Source organism: Typopeltis vanoorti, chromosome 24 (genome assembly GCF_054136105.1).
Source record: "Typopeltis vanoorti isolate ZY-2024b chromosome 24, IOZ_Tvanoo_1.0, whole genome shotgun sequence".
Lineage (NCBI taxonomy): Eukaryota > Metazoa > Arthropoda > Arachnida > Uropygi > Thelyphonidae > Typopeltis > Typopeltis vanoorti.
In genome coordinates, this window is record NC_143572.1 from 61,559,710 (window position 1) to 61,582,156 (window position 22,447).

The 22,447-nt window shown below is 36.8% G+C and overlaps 1 protein-coding gene across 5 annotated transcripts in view; it reads left to right on the forward strand.

Annotated features, from left to right (window-relative positions):
* The window catches only part of msn (serine/threonine-protein kinase msn), a 566,215-nt gene that overhangs the window by 379,359 nt on the left and 164,409 nt on the right, over positions 1-22,447 (forward strand). For all 5 annotated transcript variants that reach the window (XM_090413541.1, XM_090413543.1, XM_090413544.1 and 2 more), the window contains 2 exons: positions 11,207-11,443; positions 19,758-19,983. In XM_090413541.1, the coding sequence (XP_090269667.1) occupies positions 11,207-11,443; positions 19,758-19,983 (463 nt within the window). The remainder of the gene's footprint in view (positions 1-11,206; positions 11,444-19,757; positions 19,984-22,447) is intronic.

Consider the following 22,447-nt stretch of genomic DNA (forward strand, 5'->3'; position numbering starts at 1 on the left):
TATCACTTACCAGCCATGAATGACCCAATATATATGTGTGTGTGTGTGTGTGTGTGTGTGTGTGTGTGTGTGTTTAATCACTTAGCTGGTTTAAGTTAAGGGATATTACATCCCATATTGTTTCTTAGCCGAATAAGAAACTCAAAGAGTTTTATGCCGAATATAGCAGAAACTATATAAAGTTCAGCGATTCCAAGCGTAAGCAAATACCTGGATACTGCAGCAACTGACCCTTAAGGTAGTGCAAGCAGAGGCAACTCATGTCAAAGGTGGAGCAAGTTCAGATCACTATTCTTGATATTTACCCATAATGTGAACTTAGCTCCTAGGAGCTGTATTACTGTTCTACATTATGAGAGAAGGTCACTACCCAGACCGGTTTCAACCTTATGTATAGGTGAAGCGGGCTCTAAAAATAAGACGATCCCGAAAGATCGCCGAACTCAGCGTTGTTCCACTCGATGACAGGCTCACCCCATCACCGAGAAGAACTTCTCAGCATTGGCTCTACCCAGTGGCAGGCTCACCCCACCACCAAGCAGATCCATCATCTCAGCGGTGGCCCCACTCAGAGACAGGCAAAAACCTGTCTCTGAGTGGAGCCTCTCAAAGCCAGATCTGCCCCGCATCGGTTTCCACCCTCATTGGGGTCTCATCAGTGAGTAGGTAGACCTAGTTAATATCAAGTTTGTAGCGAACAGAACTTACAACCCTTCTATGAGTATTGCCGAGAGGTGTCCTAATAAATTATTAGATATATGAAGAGCCAAAGGCTTCAATTCGGTGACATATGACTTGTTTAAGTTATGGGATATTACATCCCATATTGTTTCTTAGCCGAATAAGAAACTCAAAGAGTTTTATGCCGAATATAGTAGAAACTATATAAAGTTCGGCGATTCCAAGCGTAAACAAATACCTGGATACTGCAGCAAATGACCCTTAAGGTAGTGCAAGCCGAGTCTGGTGTCTGGTTGGGGCTGTTCCCTCTTTAACCAGTACACCGCTGTGGGTGCTGCTGAATTACTTGTCTATTAATTTCTTGCCTGGTTTTATGGCCACTCAGCAGGGAACCAACTGCAATTGCTAGAGGATGTGGTAGAGTCATAGACGTCCTTTCCGCAGAGAGTTGGAAAGACGATTACAAACATCCATGCCCTAAGCAGGATTTGAACCCAGAGCAGATATGCTAACCAGCCCAGTTTATATATATATATATATATATATATATATATATATATATATGCAGAGAGAGAGAAAGGGAAGAGAGAGAGAAATTATAAATGAGCTGACCATTTTTTTTTTTTTTTTTTTTTTTTTTAAATAGAGAACCCTTTCAAATAGAGAAGTTGTCATCCTATAGTACACTAGTACTGTGAATAGGTATTTTGAAATTTTGAGTAATTGCAAATTCTAGATGAATATATGAATGCTTCTCTGGTTTTGCAGGTATTTTAGTTAATTTGTGGTCTATTGAGACCACACATTTCTAAGCATATGAGTTTTAATAAATAAACAGCAAAATCCAATAAGTTTTGTTATTTGTTACCAAAAATTATATTAAAAAAAGATGAGAAAAAATGTATGCATTTATATGCATTGGATCAATGTTAATTGTTGGCAGCACTGTCTGTGGCATAACGTGTCATATCCCAGGTCTGCAGTTGTTTGATTTTTTATGAAAGCAGACCAAACTTGGTGTAGGATTAAGCCTTGTGTGGGGATCTGGAGCATTTTTGAGGCTTCTTTAAACTTTCTTGCTAAACTACTTGGTGGCCTGTGTTGTTTTACAGAAGATCACGGACCCGTCTCACCATGGAGACGTTATTCTTGTAGTTACTCTCATAGTCCTTGCCATAGTATCAGCAGAACTCCTCCTCATGTTAGATGATGATACAGTGTGAAATGGGCCTCCTCTAATGGATCAAGTTTTCTCACCCAAGACACAACTGCTCTCTACTTAAACCTCGGATACAGCTACTTTTATGTTATGAAGGGGTTTGAGAACGTGCAGCCTTGTCATACTTGGTTCAGCAGGACGATAATTGTCCCTGGCTTAATTATGACAAGTTACTTTTGCTTCATATTTTTTTTTTTAAAAAGGAAAGACTTAGAAAACATGTTGAACCTTTTATGTATTGAACTTTTATGTTAAGATTTTCATTATTTGTTTCTAGAAATTGTGATTATACTTTTCACTTACCAGTTTCCATGTAGCCATAAGCATAAATAAATGTATTTTATGTGTTTAGACATGCTAATCTTCCTAGACCCCCCCCCCTCCATGTGAGGCACCTGTTTGTGGTGGAGGAGACCTCCCAGTGATGGTACTAGCCCTTTACACTCTTCCTCTTTTTCTTTGCTTTTCTTCATGTATTCTTCTCTCTCTACTTATGAGTCTTTTTTATTGTCTTATCTTCCAGACTGCTATCACTGGGATCCAATGCTGTGTTTGCCATGCAGTGCTGCCCATGGATGTACGGAAAGAATGATCCTTGTATTCTTGCATTATTTTGGCCTCTGCTTCAGAAAGATGGATGTCCTGGATGGCCCAACCTAGATCAGTAGGCTAGTGGGCTTACCTGCAAGGGTCAAGGCTGGCTGTGGTGCTCATATAGCATCTTGGGCAATCCTGGCATTCCAAATCTATTATGAAATGATAAAATACCTCCCACCATCTTCTCTGAATCTCCTTCTCTTACTATACAATGGAATATTTACAGAGGAAGAGTTTCTGGTATCTTGGTATAAGTCAGTTGTCATTGCTATCCCAAAGCCAAGCAAGGGTCCAACCCAGGACAACAATTATCACCCCATTGCTCTGTCTTTGTGGCTTTTGTAGACACCAGTTATGACCATTTGATCTGTTTAGAAACATTTTCCTGAAATGAGAACATGTAGTTTCAGTGTTCTTCAGCATGGAAAAGTCTATGACATAGCCTGGAAATATGACATTAAAAAAGCTATTTAATCTTTGTCTGAGGGAACATCTTCCTGTTTTTATTAAGAACTTTCTATCCAGCTGTGTCTTTCAAGTCCAAGCGGGAAGCACATTATCTCAGCCATATCAAGAAAAGGAGTTCCTCAAGGCTCTGTCTTAAGTTGATCCTCTTCACTATTATAGTGAACTCAACTGAACAGTAGCAATTGCCTTTATATCAATCACAGTTTACTGTTACTCCTGCATGAGGGTTATTGAAAGGCAACTTCAGCAAGCAATCAATCATGTCACTTCATGGGTTCAGGTTATCTGCAGAAAACTCTGTGTGTGTGTGTGTGTGTGTGTGTGTGTATCCTTTTCTGCCAGAAACACACTCTCCACCCATAGCCTGATTTAAGAATGGGACAAACTATTATCCCTGTTATTTCAGAGGCCAAGTTTTTGGGACCCATCTTTGACAGAAAGCTAACTTTCTTTACACACATTTGGCATCTTTGGGATAAGTGTAAAAGAGCATTGAATATCCTCTACAGCCGGCTTGTCTAACCCGTGGCCCAGGACGGATATGAATGTGGCCCAACAAAAAATCGTAAACTTACAAAACTTTATGAGATTGCGACTAAAAATACTATTAATTATACTACAAATACAATTTATTAATTTATAAGCGATCAATTTAACACGTTCTTTAGCAATGAGAGATTCATAAAATCATTCTCAAATATTGTATTTATTCAAAATTGCCGCCCATGCGAGTAGTTACTTCTCGACATAATAAATGGTGCGCTAGCGCTCTTGCTTCCTACTTTTACCATGCAATAGATGTCTCTCTATGTGTGCCATGGGTACGCTGGTACGGCTTTCAATGTGCACTTGTAAACAGTCGTGCTGACACCGAAGAAAGGTACAGACATTACGTTGTTTGTGGCGATTTGGCGAGTAATTTTTTAGTAGTAAAAATTTGGTGATTTGGTTATTATTAAATCTTGCTTTCTAAATTTTCAATCTATTTTTTTTTTTTAAATTCCAGCATGGCTTCCAGAGCGTCTCCAAAGAAAATCAAACCAGAAAAATTATAGAAGAAGGAAGATTGTTCAATGAAAAGTGGACAGATGACTACTTTTTTGTCAGGCAAACACTAAGGCAATCTGCTTAATTTGTAGGGAATTTGTGCCAGTTTTCAAAGACTACAATTTGAAAGAGCATTACATGCAAAAACATGCTTCGAAATTTAGTGTGTATTAAGGAATGTGTCGTAAAGGCAAAATAGCAGAACTGAAAAAAAGTCTATCATCTCACCAAAGTTTTTTTAAAAAAATAACAACTGAAATGGATTCTATTGTAAAAGCTAGTTATGTGGTTGCAAACCTGATAGCAAAAAAAATCAAAACCGTATGACGATGGTGAGTTTATTAAGCAATGTATGGAAAGCGTGGCAGATATAATTTGCCCTGATTAAAAAAAAAAAAAAAAAGGAGATTTTTCTAAAATCAGCTTGCTTCACCAGGCTATATCCAGGCAAATTGATGAAATAGGAAAATCTATCGAAAAAGGTTTGGAGAGTAGAGCTGCTGATTTTAAATTTTATGCTTTGGCAATAGACAAAAGTACTGATGGTACTAATACAGCTCAATTATGCAATTTTTATTAGAAATATTGATGATGAATATAATATCACTGAAGAAATGGCTTCTTTAGTGCCATTAAAAGACACAACTAAATCAAGAGATTTATATGAAGCAGTGAAAAATATGTTAAAGCGATTTTCTTTGTCCATTGTGAACATATCTGGTATAGCTACTGATGGTGCCCCAGCGATGATAGGTAAAAGAGACGGAATTGTAAAATTAATAGAAGACGATGCAATTGCCCCCCAAAATTTACGTATGATGAAATATCACTGCATAGTACACCAAGAAAATTTATGCACAAAAGCTTTAAAGATGGATAACGTCATGCAGATTGTCATCAAGGCTGTAAATTTCATAAGGGCCAAGAGATTGAATCATCGCCAATTCGGAATTCCTTAAATTCATGGATGCTGACTATGGGGACATCATTTACTTTTCAGAAGTAAGATGGTTAAGTCGAGGTAAAATGTTGAAAAGATTTTATGATTTGGAAATGAAATCAAGTCGTTTATGGAATCAAAAACAAAATTTGTGCCAGAACTTGACGTCGAAAACTGATTCACAGATTTGGCATTTTTAGTTGACTTGACCGCTCATTTAAATAAGTTAAACATGCATCTTCAAGGTGAAAACAAACTGATCAATACAATGTTTCAAACTGTAACAGCGTTCGAAATGAAACTGAACTGTGGCAATCTCAAATTAAGGCAAACAATTTTATGCATTTCGACACATTGACAACACGGTCCTGTGAGCAACGAAAAATATGCAGCCTTGTTTTTCGATTTGATATAGGAATTTGAGAACAGGTTTCAAGATTTCTGGAAAAATCAATCTTTTGGTATGTTTGCGACTCCATTTTCAGTCAACATAAACATATTACCTGTCAATTTTCAAATGGAATGCATAGACATTGCATCTGACATTCAACTTAAAGAAAAATTTGATCATGTCTCTTTACTGGACTTCTATAAGATATATCTTCCCAGAGAAAAATATCCCTCGCTTCACAATCATGCCTTATTCATGTCATCGCTATTTGGAAGCACCTACATTTGTGAGCAGCTATTTTCAAGGATGAAGCACACGAAGAATAAAACTAGAACCAAAATATCTGATGAGCACCTTGAGAACTCACTGACAATTGCAACTACTTCCATCGAACCAAATATCGAAGCATTAGTGTCTCAAAAACAATGTCAAACATCTCACTCATTTCATATTGCTGTCTTGACTTTTATAATAAAAAATTCATGAATTAATGAAGTTTAAATTACTTAAATATGTCAACTATATATTCTACATTTTTTTGCTCATCAGCTATCGTTAGTGTTAGTGTATTTTATGTGTGGTCCAAAACAACTTGTCTTCTTCCAATGTGGCTCAGGGAAGCTAAAAGGTTGGACACTCCTACTCTACAGAATGGGATGCTGGTTGATGTTTCTTGCTCTGCATTTATCATGGACTTGTACTTTCAAAGCTTGATTATGGGCCCCAAGTTTATGCATTCTACCAAGTAGTTTGGCAAGAAACAGAAATATCAATGATTGATCATAATTGCTTTGTAAGAAAGTTTAAAGAAGCCTCAGAATTCTACACCAAGATTGATCTGCTTTCATCAAAAATCTAATCATTTATTATTATTTTGTATCCAAACACAAGTGGTACAGTAGTAAGTAACTGGTACAACATTATTTACCACAAATTAGAATATATTACAAATGAGAACAGCTTAAATTTAGTAAGTCAATTTTATACAGGGAATAATAAATAAAATATGAAGGAAAAAGAAACTATACATAAGTTATATTATTAAGAGATACCTCCAAGGAGTCATCGATTCATCGAGGGAGGCCACATACTACACACACACACACACACACACACTAGCTATCATACTTATTCTTGAATTCATTCACACTGCTTGCACTTGCAACATCCAAAGGCAATCCATTCCAATCATGCACCACCCTCTGAGAGAAAAATCTAGCCCTCACACCCTTCTTGGCAGCCTTCATTCTCAGCTTCCAAGGATGCCCTCTTGTCCTTTCCCCACCCTCCATCAATTGAAATCCTGTATGACCCTTTCAGAAGTTTGTCAGTCTCAATCATATCACCCCTCTTTCTCCTGTTTGCTAGTGTCTGCATTCTACAAATTCTCAATCTGTCTTCATAATAAGTATTCCACAATCCTAATATCATTTTTAAAACACTCCTTTCTATTTTTTTTTAACACTCTCCTTCACCAAGTTTTTCTGACACAATTCTTCTCAACATTCAGAATCAGCAGACCAGACCTGTGCACAATAGTCCAAGTGAGGTCTTATCAAGGCCTTGTAAAGAGGCAAAATAACATCCTTATGAACATCCATGTGAATGTTCATTTCAGCATTGCAATTATCTTTGTATTTGAGTTGTATTTGCAATCTTTGCCACATGGCCCCTGGACTTCAACTTCCTATCTATTAACACTTCAAGATCCCTAGCTTCATCAGTTTCGTCTAATATAATATAATATAATATGACATTGGATATATAATCATGCCGAAATGAATGACTTTACATTTACTCACATCGAACTGACACCCATTTTTCCATGCCACTGTTCTAGCCTATTCAAATCATTCTGCAAGTTCTGCATATCAGCAGCATTCCTGATTACCCTACCTATCTTTGCATCATCAGCAAATAGCTGTGTGTCCCTTGTCAAATTCTTCCCAATAATATCATTAATGTACAGATTGAATAACAGTGGACCAAGCACTGATCCTTGTGGTACACCACTTGTTACCTTAAATCTTGCAGACTCACATCCCCCATATATCACTTTTTGATATGTCAGTCAGCCATCTTATCCATGCTAATATTGTATAACCCAAACCCATTTTCTCCAATTTATGCAACAGTCTACCATGCTGTATTCTGTCAAAAGCCTTACCAAAATTCAAAAGTATCATGGTGTATCTATTTCCCTTGTTTAATTCAATGGTAACATTGTTATAGAATGCTAAGCAATATACAATAAATATGGTCAGATGTTCCTCTAGAATTTTGCGCAATCAACTGCACTTTTTGTGCAGGATATAAGGGCCTCTTTTGTGCAAGGTGATTGAAGAAGGGGGGGAAAGAAAGAAGGTGTTCTATGGACTGGGTTGTCCAGCACTCTCAATTATCTGGTCCACTGAGGTAGCCTCATTTGACGAGGTTTTGTTTGTGGCAACCTGTCGTTCGTAGTCTGTTGAGGCTTTTCCAAGTATTCTAGTCCAAGTGGGCACCACGTGGAAGATGTTTCAGCTGTTGGAATACCAGTATTATTCTTAGGGTATAGTGCACACCATTGTTGAGGTTTTGTCTCTGGAGGGTTTTTAGCTGGTTCAGTGGTTGCTAAGAAGCTATGTTGGGATCTTGGTCTTTGGGGCACTGTAGTCTGGCTAAATAGTGGGTGGTGCTCATCATTCATTTGTCTGCTTCGTTCGTCAGCTGAGAATGCAGATCTTCGAATTGAAGGGGGGGGGTGCAATATCAGCCAAAGTATACAGGTCTGTTATTGGTGTTGGTTTCAGGCATCCTGTAATTAAGCGGCAGCTTTCATTCAGTGCTTGGTCAAGTTTTTCAGCATGGCAGAATAGCAAAGCTCTAATGCAGAAGATCTCAATGTTCTAGGGTCTGCACCCCATTTGGAGGAAGTAAGCTGTCTTAGTATATTGTTTCTTGCATTAACTTTTGCCTTTGTTTTTTCTATGTGTATTTTATATGGAAGAGTGTGATCAAAATTCACACAGAGGTATATTTTGTTCCAGAAATGTTCTATATTAGAGCCTTCCCAAGAAATCCGTAGCTTCCTGTTGGCTTCCTTACTGTTAAAGTGGAAAAGGCCAGTCTGGGTTTTCAAGGGGCTTGGTTTTAATTGATTACTGCTATAATATGTGGTTAGACTATTTAAGGCAAGTGATAAAGTAGTTTCAATGGACTTGAAATTTTTTGATTGAGTAGCTATGACAAGGTCATCGACATAGATAAAATTTCTAGTTCCTGGAAAGATGGGGAGATTATTGATGTAGATGTTGAAAAATAATGGTGATAACACACTTCCCTGGGGGAGGCCATTTTTTGGGGGATACCAGCAGCCCTTTCTACCCTCCCAGGTCCACAAAAAAAAGTCTGTTTTCCAAGAGTGGTTGGATCAGGAGGACAATGCAGTAGTCTCTAGTTATTCCGTATATTTTATTTCTGAATGCGAGATGGTTTACGGTATCATGTGCTGCAGTTAGGTCTACAAAGACTGCTCATATGGCTAGATTTTGCTCATAACCATTTTCTATATATTGAATGATGTTGAGAATTTTTGATGTATGGGATTTGCCTGGTCTAAAACCAGCCTGCTCAACAATAAGATGGGGTTTGATTAGGGGTTGTAGCCTATTCAAAATTAATCGTTCATAGTGTTTAAAGAGGTTGCTGAGTAGTGATATAGGTCTGTAATTTTTTGCTTCAGTTTGAGTTTTCCCTGGTTTCAGGAAGGCCACCACTTTAGCATGTCGCCAGATAGTTGGTATCCTTAGGGTTCATGAGGCAAGTGTTGTATAGGTTTAAGAACCACTCTTTAGTCCTGGATCCAAAATGTTTAATTTGTTCCTTACAGATATCATCAAGCCCTGCAGATTTTCTAGGTTTTGATAGGTTTATGACAGAGTTGAGTTCAGTGATCATGAAATCTGAGTTAATCATATTTTGTTCCTCGTTTGGAGTTTTTATTTTTTTTATTTTTTATTTTTTTGTGCTTTTTAGGGAATTGTTCATTCAGCAGCACTGGTGAGCAATTTGATTAACTGTTACCTGTGGATGCACATGTGGCTTAGTGAAATCCTTCCTAATTCTGTTGATAAAGTTCCATGCCTTTCTGCTGCTATGAGCCACATCAAGGGCTACTATTTCTTTTTTCCGTGAGGAATGCCTTTCCTCTGCTATCTTGGCGTATAATTTTTTTTCTGCATGGATATTCTCTGAGAAGGAGTTGGTGTTGTGAAGTTGTCATTAGCATCCTGGGCTTGTATATCACTGGCAAGGCTTAGAATGTAGTTTGTGTGGCATCCTCGGGGATGTGTGTTTGGTGGTGATTTTCCTCAGTATTTTTATGAATTGGGAATACTCTTGAGGGTTTGAAGGGACTGGTCCTATGGAGCGGTCAAGATCTTCCATAAAACCCTTTCAATTAGCTTTTTTGAAATTAAATTGTCATCTGTGAGAGATTGTGTTAGGCATAATGGCTGGGTTGAATTGAAGCATTATAGGTCTAAGTTGGTTTTGTAGAATGGGATTTAAAACTTTTTTAACACAAGTGTTGGATATTTCTGAGCTAACAAATATGTGGCTGGGATTATATATCCGCTTCTATCTGCCACTGTTGAAAGATGTAGGGAGTTTTGGATTATGTATCAGGTTTAGAGAAAGTTTTTGGCCCATTTTTCAACAAGTTCTCCATCTTCGTTGGACTTTGTGTAATCCCAGTTAATGCTATGGCTGTTAAAGTTACCTGATACAACGTTAGTCATGTATGCATTATTACTGAGGAGGATGTTGGGGAAGGAGAAAGCTTCTTCTGGCAGTTTATAAACTGAGGTGATTGAGATATTTTTAAATGTGATTGTAATAATCTATGTTTCTGTTGTTCGTTGAATCAGTGGAGGATGGAATTAAGTTTTCTTTAGGAAATATTGCCTTAACATATTTATCATGGAGTATCTCTTTGAGTTTCATGCCATAGATGCTAAATCTGGTGGCACCTTCCCCTCTGTGAGTTTCTTGCAGGCAGAGCACATTGCAGTCACTATCTCTACAAATATTTGCAATGAGATCTTACTTGACACTGGAGAAACCTTCAATATTAAATGATATTTTTTTAGGCCTGTCCCTGTGTGGGATCCTTTAGGGCAGGAATTTGGGAGCATTTTCGTTTGATCACTTGCATTTGGTTGATAGCAGCTTTAACTTTCCCTAATGGGTACTAATCTAACCACTGCAGACTTAAGATATGACACTCACCATGTCACAGAACATGACAGCAACAACTAGCATTGTTCCACTGTGTAAAGAGTAATTAATACAGTAGTTTTTTTATGGTCACTTAGCATAAAGCAGATGTTTTGAATAACATCTGCTATGTGTAATTTATTTTTTCTATAAGTTTTGGCACCCCTGATGATGTAAGTCTGAACTTATAAAACTTGCCGGGTATTGTTTCTTTTATTAAGCCTATGTTTAGAAATGTGTGGTCTCGATACTGAAAACACCAAATTCCCACAAATTAAAAGGACATTTTTCTAGTTTTCTAGTGTTATTTCATTTTTTTGCTTTATCATTTGTCTTATCTTGATGTATTACATTAATATTGTGTTTACCTAATGGAAATTGAAGCATTGCAATTTAAAACACACAGAAAGTATAATTAAATAATTGGCTACTTTAAGCTGATGGGCTGGAAGGTTGAAACAATTGAATTTTGACAATTCCTCTCTTGTTTGTGATGGAACTAAAAAAAATAGTGGCTGTTATTTTAATTTCTAAGAGTGTATTTTAGTAAATTTATTTCATGTTTATATAAGAAAATATGTATTTTTTTATAATTTTTTTAAAGCTGAATCTGTATCCCCAGAATGATAGAGAACGAGACCGGTCAGACCACCACACGCCTTCTCCTGCGGAAGGTGTTGGTAGGCCTCATATACAAAGAATGGAGCCTTCTCAAAGTTCGCCTGCAAATATTGGCATGCTTGCTCCACGATCAAGTGGAGTACTGCCAGATCTCTTGCCTCAGCACTCTTCTCAGCAAATACTCATACAGAGGCCTCAAGACAAGTCCACATCTGAAGAGGTGAGTAGCAATTTGTGGGTTAAAAGAGCTTTAAAAATATTTTAATTGTTTTCCCTGATCTTTAATTGCTAATTATTCCATAATAGATCACGTTTGAGTATGAAAAGAGAACTCATTCTCCAAGGATAAAACAAAATCTTATGTTCTCATTGCTTAGCAAAATAGATGCATAATTTGAAAAATCTTTATTCTAAGCTTATTTTTTCTTTTCATTTTCATTAAGAAAATGTAAATTGTGCTATTGTTTCTTCATGTTTTTAAATTTTTCATGTTGAAGAAATTACCTGGTTCCAGTAAACAGCATATTGAATTTTTTTATGCACATTTGCTTTAATTTTTATTTTTATAGCGCTCTGAAATATAAAGGTCACTCAACCTGTCATACTCTGTCATGTAATAGTTTCAAGTTTGAGGAAAGGAGCAGGAAGCAGTATTGGATTACATTATCTGTAGCTTTTGATAAAGCATATAAAGTTTCTTCCAAAAAATGTAAGAGAAAATTGGAGTAAATGAAAGAAAATTTAGCAAGTTATAAGATCAGTGATATCCCTAACTTGCTTAATGTTATGAGTTAATTTGCTCATAACTGATGGGTTTGCTGTATGTTTTCATAAGTGAGAACACAGACATGCAAACCCATCAGTTTGCATGTCTGTGTTGTCACTTATGAAAGACACAATGAGTTTTCTGTGGGTCTGTAGAACAGGCCCACAGCACAAACTTGAATAGGCTTGAATGAATCAATAAATAGGAAAGAGAGGTTATTAATGGGCATTTTTTTTTATATGATGTTAAGGATTTTTCCAAATGTGAGAACAGTGTTTTAAGTTTGGGCTGATAAGGGATTTATATAGTACAGATGAGAAGAAAAGTCTTGAATGGACAGTTTTTTGGGAAACAGAGGAGACTGTGGATGTGAAAAGTTTGTGCTAGGAAGGACCAGAGGTGTAAGGCAGTTCAAGAAGGGAAATTTGATTGACTTGAATTTTAAGAGTTATCAAAACTTAAAAAAAAAAAGCGAGATCTTTTTATGAGATATAAGACAGGACTGTCTTTTGGTAGTGCTGAAGTTTGCTAGGTTTTTCTCATTCCACTGGTGAATGATATGGAGATAGCGATCACAAAACTAGAATCATTTGAGTGTAACAAGCATTTTGGAATTTCCAGCTGTAAATATTGAAAAACATATGGGAGGATAGAAAAAATGAAGAGCTTTCATATGCCTGACCTTGACAATTTCTCTTGGATCAGTTGTTGATAGTTTATCCAGTGAAGAAGAGGAATTTGCTACCATTCGAGATGTCTCAAATGGACACAAGAAGGAGTTTGTAAAAGCATAGAGCTGTGTGATACTCTGGCATTGATAGTGATCCAAAGAAAATATACCATCCACCCTTACATGCAGTGAACAATAAGAGAAATAAATAAAAATTCATTTGGAAAGAGCTGAAGCCAAACTGTAAGATGGCAACTTGGTGTGGCTTGTATGCTAGACTCAGTTGAATGCTTGAAAATGTCAGTAGTAACCATGCTAGTTACTAAATCTTTTCATGGCTTGTGTCCAGAAAGTGAATAAGTTTGACTAGGAGATAGGTAGAATGAGAATGGCAGAATCCATATAGGTGATCATAATTTGTGGTCCTCCAGGCAGCGATTGTCATGGGTTTCCCCTTTTTCTCCAGCTCTAGCTAACCTGTTTATGGAAAATGTTGAAACAAATGCATTAAAAACCTATCAGAAAAGACCAAAAGTTTTGGCTACATTAGGCCAATGATAGTTTCGTCATTTGGTTGGGAATGGTTGATGAGCTGATTGCTTTCAAAGATTATCTAAACAACTTACATCACAATTTAAAATTTACTATTGAACTAGAATAGCACTAAAAATTACATTTCATTGATATCATTGTCGAAGTAAATGAGGAAAAAAAGATTATCCTTCTCCGTATATAGAAAACCTACCACAACGGGAAGATTTTTGAATGCTGCTTCATACCACCATCTATTGCAAAAGATAGGCATAATTAAAACTTTACGAGACAGGGCATGCAGTATATCTAGCACACCAATTAAGAGAAATTAAGCATTACACATCTGACACAGAACCTTGCACTTTGGTTTTGCACCCAAGACAATCAAAAAAGTTCTTAATACAGCTCCTGCAACTCCCTTGCTTAAACAAGATTTTAAGAATGCAATAACACTGCAATACATCAAAAATGTCATGGACAAAGTGGCTATGTTGCTCTGTGGGTACAACATAAAAGTGGCTTTTTTACTTTTACAAAAAATGTCAAAATTCCTACATCCACCAAAACTGCCACATCTCCTTCTTCTACAACTTGTCCCACTTAAGTAGGGTTGCTGTTTGCAGTGAGTCTCCTCCACCGTCTCCCTCCATCTCTTCTTTGCCCGCCACTCTTTCTCCTCCCCTGCACATCCATCTGCATGATTTTTCATTCCACATACTCTTCCTTCCTTCTCATCACATGACCAAACGATCTCAACCTTGAATCCTGTATCTTTGCTCCTAAGTTCATAACTTTCACCATTCCCCTTATATGGCCATTTCTCAGACAATCCTTTCTGGTCACACCACACATCCACCTAAGCATTCTCATCTCTGCTACCTTCATCCTGCTGATGTTATTTTTCTGCAGGGCCACAGTTTCCATAGCATACGTCATAGCTGGTCTCACTACTGACTTGTAGATTTTGCCTTTTAGATTGATCGGCATCCTCTTATTGCATAGTACTCCAGCCATCTCTCTCCAGTTCTTCCATCCTGCATCCCACTTCCTTCTCAGCCTCGCCATCCTCTTTCATTGTTGAACCTAAGTATCTAAAGTCACTGACCTTCCTGATAACATTTCCTTCTAGCTCCAGATCTGTCTCCTGGCTGCCATCCACTTAGCATCACATATACTCTGTCTTACTTCTGCTCAGTCTCATACCTCTCTCTTCCAGTACTTTCCTCCAACTTTCCAGTTTAGCTGCCACTTCTTTTCTTGATTCTGCACACAGCACAATGTCATCTGCATACAACATAGTCCAAGGCGCGTCTTCTCTCACCACCTCCATCACAATATTAAACAGGAACAGACTCATTGCTGACCCTTGATGCAAGCCAACTGTCACTTGAAAACTTTGTCTCTCCCACGCAGGTCCGAACTCTTGTCTTCACATTTCTGTACATCTCCTGCACCAGCCTGACATATTTCTCCAGTACCTTCTTCTCCCTCATCAAACACCTCCAGATTTCTTGCCTTGGCACTGTATCATATGCTTTTTCCAGATCAATAAATACCAGATGTAGCTCCTGTTGCCTCTCTCGAAACTTTTCCATCATCTGCCTTAACCCAAAGATAGCATCTGTTGTCGATTGACCAGGCATGAAGCCAAATTGCTCCTTTGCAATCTCCACCTCTTTCCTCAGTCTTCCATCAAGAACATCTCTAGGATTTTCATTGTGTGGGACATCAACTTTATTCCTCTGTAATTCTTAGTCTTGTGCATCCCCCTTTACTCTTGTAGATGGAGACAAGAGTACTTCCCTCCATTCCTCAGGTATATTTTCCTGTTGACAAACTTTTATTAACAGGTCCCACAGCAGGTCAATTCCCTCTTCCCCCAGTGCTTTCCATGCCTCCACTGGGATCCTGTCAGGGCCCATGAATTTTCCATTTTTCATCCTCTTTATGGCCTCCTTCAGATCCACTCTACTAATGTTCTGCACCATCCCCTCATAAGGCTCCCCATCTTCTCTGTGAGTCCTTGCATTTTCTTCATTCAAAAGCCCTTCAAAGTATATTCTCTATCTGTTTCTTATATCCACATCCCTCCTTAATACCCTTCCTACTGCCACATCATCTCATGAAAAAACCAGTCATATGAGATTCATTGCTTTTGTGGCATTTGCTATGTTGGCCAGACAGGAAGATTGGGAGAGATTCGCATGTCTGAACATGTAAAAGATGTCAAAAAAAAAAAGAAGAGAGCACAAATCAAGTTTAGCATTCCACACAACCACTGCTGGCCATCAAGCACTTTGGCAACAGACAAAAATGTCATATATTGAAAATAACTGTTTCACAAGAAAATTTAAAGAAGTTGCACAAATGCTTAGGATCCCTACACAGTGCAATAAAAATCAAGGCTTGATTTTACATCAAGTGTAGTCTGCTTTCATCAACAATTTAACTGCCATGGACCTAGGATATAGCATGCATGAACCACAGAACGTGACAACAACTAGCAGTGTTCCAACACACACACAGTAACAAATCATTTGTATTCTGGTTTATCAATCTGTTTAACAGTTGTAAAGTTATAAAAGAACCTAATATGTGTAATTATTCGTCAGTAGGCTTTTATTGTGTAAAACTTTTATGTACCATTACCCCTGATGATGTAAGTCTTACAACGCATGAAACTTGTCAGGTTTTTTTAATTGTATTTTTTTAATAAACTCTTTATATTACAATATGGTCTCAGTACCAAAAACTATCCACAGAACTACTCTACTGTTTTGAAGAGGACTGAATGGGGGGGGGGGGGGGGGCAATAAGATGATAGTTTGATAGTTGACCCATCTTCTTTTTCAGAGATGGGCTTAAATATAGGTTCATCTATATTATTGGATGGATATTGGCTAAAAACGTGGTAATAGCCATTTTGGGAATAACATTAGATTAGAAGAATAATTATTGGATAAGGAGGATAATAATTGGATAATTAGTGGTAATAGCCATTTTAGGAATAACATTAGATTAGAAGAATAATTATTGGATAAGGAGGCAAACAAAGGTGACTGCATTAGTAACGAAATGCATTAAGTGATGCCATGCAGGATATGTGATGAGAATGCCTGAAAACAGAATGGACACCAAAACTGGTTATTGAAAACCAGATAGACCAGCTGTGGGATGATGAGGTAACAAGATGTTATAGCATAAGAATAACCAGAATGGAAGAAACATGGAGAGGGGCATTCAGCCATCAGTGGACTGTAGAAAGCTGTTGATGATGACAGCAGTCTTTAATTAGATCAATAAACACACAAGAAATGAACTTCAGTGCAAACTACAAAATGCATCTTAACAAGTAAATCATGTTTCTGCGACATGAATATTGTTTCACTTGCACTACTATTTTGTTATTGAAATAGAATTGTCAGTTAACGTTTAGCTTGTAATTTTTGTTTCTTTGCTTTCCTGATTGTACCCTGATGAAGCCGACAGCAAAACTAGTTGGTAATTAAATTTGTTATTCACCTACACTTGATGAATATCTAAATAATAGTTAATTTTCATTAATCTTTGTGGTCAAGAATTAACAATTTCCGAAGATATCAGTTGTTTGCTGATGATAAATGATAGGCTGACAGTATGGGCTGAACATAATGGGTGTTGATTTAATGTAGAAAAGTGTAAAATTAGGCAGTTTGGGATACAAAAATTACAAGTTGTGTACTACATTGAAGGAACTGTACACCAGGAAATTGAAGTCAGAGATTTGGGGAGTTGTAGTAGTTTACCCTGGCTGTTTTAGCCAGGGTAACTTACACGATTACTTGCTTATTGAAGAACACATTATAATAAGCAGAGATAGGGGAGTTATAATTCCTCTTTATAAAATCTTGATATGACCACATCTGGCTTATTGTACTCAGGTCTGATCACCTAGGTTTCTTGAGAATGAGGAAGTTGGTGGAGTAGATCCAGAAGCGAATGACTAAGATGGTAATTGGTCTGTGGAATGCTTCCTATGAAGATAGAGCGAGGGTATGTGGGTTGTAAAAGTTGGCTGATGGGCAAAAAAGCGGAGCAGGTGATATTATAGGAACATTTAAATTACTTAAAGGATTTTGTAGGATTGATACAGGGAAAATGTTTCAGCCTTAGCTAGAGGGGACAGAAAAAGAGTTCATCCCTGGAAGTTGGGTAAAAGTGTGGCTTGCAATGATGTGAGGACTAGATTTTTTTGCTTGGAGAATGGTGAATAGATGGAATTAGTCGCTTGAATCAGTTGTGTGTGCTTTGTCTGTTAATGGTTTCAAGGAGAAGTATGATATATATTCTGTTGATAGTGTGGATCTCCCACAATGAGTCTTAGGACTCCATGGAGGTGTTCATGCAATGACAGTAATTATTATTATATCATTTCTATTTCAAATCAAATAGCATGTGTTTGTAAGTAAATTTATACGTGCACTATTTATAGTTAATGTGTAGGTGTTTTTATTGTTTTGAATGAGTGATCTAAATTACATAATTCAAGAACTTTGATATTAAGCTTTGACATGTTACAGCTGTGGTCTAAAACATCTACAAAATAAACCATGCTCTTGTTAATAGAATTTTTGCTTTTTTTTATTTTTAAAATTGTTCTATGCAAAAAAGTGCATTCGAGTTCAGAAAGTTTAAAGGCAACAAATATGTCAAATCAAAAACTGCATTGATATCGGTTTGACCAAATTTTTAGCCAGTGCATTCAGACAACGAGAGGTGATATGGAACATCATATTTGCTAGCTTTCAAAGCCTTATAGGTTGTCAGTTTTTCTGTAACAAGTTTAACACCACAATATGTACAAAATTTTCTGTTCTTCAAAAGACCGTTTCAAATGCATGTTTGGTGCTATTTTTTTAAAAGCGTAATCTACTTCAGACATCTGAACATGCACAATCAATGCATCATCCTGTGGGTTCCATGCAGCAGTTATATTCAGATGCAGAATCAGATGTGCATACTATCTGCGCTTTTATAAGTGTACCCATACTGACCACTGAATTAGAAACTTCACAGAAATCATTGGTTTCCGTATAGGCATGCGACTACCAATACCAATACTCTTCAGTTCTCTGTGGATAGTTTGGTGAGATATAGGTTGGGAACAGCCTTCATTAAATGCTTTGGTCAGTTGCTGCACACAGAAAGTTCTATTTGTGTGTACAAGCCTTCACAAAATGACAACAGTCTCGTGCCTGTGTCACTGTCTTGGAACCACAGTTATGCCTTTTCGACAAGCAATTTGGGTTATTTTTCCATTGATTAAACACCCAAGATATTTCACCTTTTGAGAAATCAGTTATCTCTGCTACTGTTTTCAAATTCATTGCTCCAGCTAGACTGGCACCCACAATAAGCTTTTTATCGAACTTTAAAAGACCCACTTTGATCAACACTATTGACAATTACTGACCAGCATTCTTTAAATTGTTGCCTAGAACATGTGAACACGTATTTTACATATACACTTCATAAATGATATTTGCATACATCTGCATAAATATTTCTAATTTGTTGGCTGATATATATAGGTAAAAGAAGGTGGCATTTTTGAATTGTTGTCAAAATTGGAGTTAATCGCATCTCTTTACTTTATGCAGATGATGTTATACTCTTAAATAAATCCAGTATAACTCTGCAGGATTCCTTAACTAAATTGAGTAACTGCTTTAACAAATTTGGCATGAGAATCAGTAATAAATCATAGTCCTTGATTTGCTAAAATTGGTTTGCCAAATTTGTTAAAGTGGTTATTCAATTTATTCAGGAACATTGAAGCTATAAGCTGCCTCCTGAATTGAGAACCAATAGAACGAGTATAACATTTTTAATCTATTTAGGCACAATATTTAGTGATGATGGCTGATTAAATATGGAAATGGACAACAGAATAAGCAAAGTTGGTGTGGTGGAGGAGGATCAACTGAATAAATTTATATGGAATAAGAGAGAAATTAGTCAGAATACTAAATTAGCTATATACTAGACAGGTCAAACCAATTTTAACTTGTGGATCAGAGAATTCAATTCATGAGACTAAAGATTACAGATATGAGAGGTTTTTAGAAAAATTAGGTCAGTGAAGAAATAGCATCAGTGGTAGAGTTATTAAAAATTAAGGTATTGGGATGGAACTTCCGAATATCTTAATTTTCTTTTTTTAATGTTATTATTAAAATTAATGAGGAGATTGCTGCCATTCCTGGCAGCAATCTCCTGCCTTTAATCCACCTAGTCAAGATCTAGGTGGATTAAAACTGTTAGAAATGCTCTAAAAGTCTGAAATATTAAGACTTGACAATATTGGAATGCTGACAAAGAACAGATTGGAGGAAAATTGTTGGCTGGAAGCTAATATATCAGTACTGCCTTAGTATCCTCTGTCCCACTTGAGCCTACTTCACAGAAATTTGTTTGTGTGTGTGTGTGTGTAAGTCTAAAATTATGTTGCAGTTTTAATGTCTTCCTTCAATTATTAAATTAAAATGAGAATCTTTGTATCAGAAGTATTTTGTCTTTTTTCAGTACCGCCAAGCTGTAAATAAAACACCACCTCAGTTGCAATATAAGCAGCGTTCCTTCCTGACATTTGGTTTTGGAGCTGGTGGAGGGCCGTCTCCCTCTCCACAAAGGCAGTCCCATATAAATGTTAATGTCACTCCAACATCACACGAAATCACACCGGATACACCAGAAATTCGCAAATATAAGAAGAGGTTCAACTCAGAAATTCTGTGTGCAGCATTATGGGGCAAGTTCAATATTTTTAAAATTCAAAATATTTTTATATATATAATTATTATTGTTCTCAAGCACTAATCTTAGTTTAAAATTGCATGGTTGAATTATTTCTATTAGTTTTGATGAATGTTGCTCTTGTTTTTATTCGTTATTTAAAAAAATGTTGTTTATATTGACACTGTATTGTGCATATTATATGCCAGTTGTAATTATAGGTGTTTCTCTGTCCAATAAAATATTTTGTACCTGCACATGAACTGTTGTATTTGACAATTTTAGTTTTTGATTGAATCGTACACTCATGAGCCATAACTTTGACCACTTAGTCTGTTTCTGGTCATCCAGACTGCATGGTTGGCTGGAAACAGTCAGGTGGTTGTAGTATTCTGGTATGGGGATAGTTCTCATGGACATCACTGGCTTCTCTCATCCTTGTTGAACACACTTGGACCACTAATTCTTACTAGGAGATTGTTTCAGACCAGGTATTGCCCTGTGTGGTGATAATGTATCCCAACAGATCTAAACTATTCTCACCAGACAATGTTCTGTGTCACATTGCTCACATTGTATAAGTATGATTCGAGGAACATGTTTAAGCAGTCTGTGTGCTTTCTTGGCTGTCTAATTCTTCTGATTTGAATCCCATTTGTGGGCTCATGTGGAACATAACATTCATCAGCTGATGCAGTGCTTCACTCATTCACTGACTCCAAGGTGTTATACTGTCTCGTTGGTCTAGAATACCTCATGACAACTTCTATGGTTCTCTCATGGCCAGAGGAGACCCTACATAGTAGTAGTATGTTGCATGTTTTGGGTTATGAGCATATTACAAATAATATGCATTTTATAAATCAATTTTATTTTTTTGTTAGAAGGTATAAACAGAAGACTACAGTTTACAATTTTATTTTTGATATATTTGTGCATGATTACTTGCTGACTTGAACAGAGTCCAAATGTCTCACTTTGGTGTCATAAAGCTATTGAAATAAAAGGATATTAAAATTCCATTGTTCTTTTATGAGAAATAGTTGAAAGTCAAAAGTTTTGTACCAGAGATCTTATTAGAATTCTGCCTTCAATATTGGAGTTGCCTGGTATTACACGGTCTGAAAGGTGAACCCTTCACAAGAGCACCTGTACTTGCCTTTTATTAATACATTCACTTAAGGTTGTCCTGGTCTGGCAGCTATTTTGAAAAATAACATCTTTGCTATAATCTACTGCTTATAACTTTTTCTCATTTTTTGAATCCTGCAGTAATCCCTAACCTTTTATAAAAGAGTTGAGATCATTCAGTGTTCTAATTATCGACTTTTTACCTGATTTGTGTCATGTCCTTTCAGAAAGTGGTTTCTACTTTTTTGTATCTGTTTTTCAGGATTAAGTTTGGTTACAAACTCCTAACGTTAAGCAATTCCTAGTGAGCGATAGCCCAAAGGATTGCATTGTGAGTTGAACTACGGGAAATATTCACTAACATACTACCAAAAATGAGCTTAGATTCCTCGATGTTCAAATTCTTGAGATGTTTGGTATAGAGCACATAATTCTAAGGTAAAACTGTTAGTTTTGCAATTCTGTTCTAGTTTCATTTAGTTTTGGAAGAGTTTTTTTGGATATAATTCAAATAACATGACATCCCATGTTAAACCATTTTTCAACCATTGATTCCATTCTGCCTTCAGTACAACTACTAAAGCTAGAATGGAATTAGTGATTGAAAGCTGGTTTCCAAATCTGTCGTGTTTTCTTTTCCACATCTTTAACATGTTTTTACTTGCTAATCTCTCTGGATCATCCTGTTTGCCTTGTAATTAAGTCACTGAACAGCTTCTTCCCACTGTATGCAATGCTTTATATATATTGATGACTTCACAATTTACTGTCACTCTTGCAACACGAAGGTAATTGAAAGACAATTTCAGCAAGCAGCAGTTCATGTCTCTCCATGGACTCTTAGTAATGAGTTCAGTTTTCAGCAGAAAAAACTCCCTGTGTACACTTCTGCTGAAAACACACTCTTCATGTGGATCCTGAGTTAAGAATTCTAGAGCATCCTAGGTGGACTAGTATCTTTTCTCTGTGTTGGGAAGCTCAATATTATCAGACTGCTATATATCCCTTTGGTGTGTGTGTCAGAGAGATTATAGAAACTATTGGCATGGCAGGTCCTGTAACCTCACAATTTGTCAATTACAGAAGTCTCATACTCCATTTGTCTACCTGCAGTTGTTTAATGCACACAAAGCAGCTCACTCTGATTTCTTGCCCATCTATACTGATGGTTCAAGTACTGAGACCTCAGTTGGCTGTGCTGCTGTATTTCCTGATATTACTGTATCCAACCAGATCCTGTTTGACTGCAGTAATTACATAACAGAGCTGTATGTCATTCAGCTTTCACTTGTGCATAGAAAAGATAACTGTTACGAAACATATGAAATTTATGCAGACTCACTGAGTTC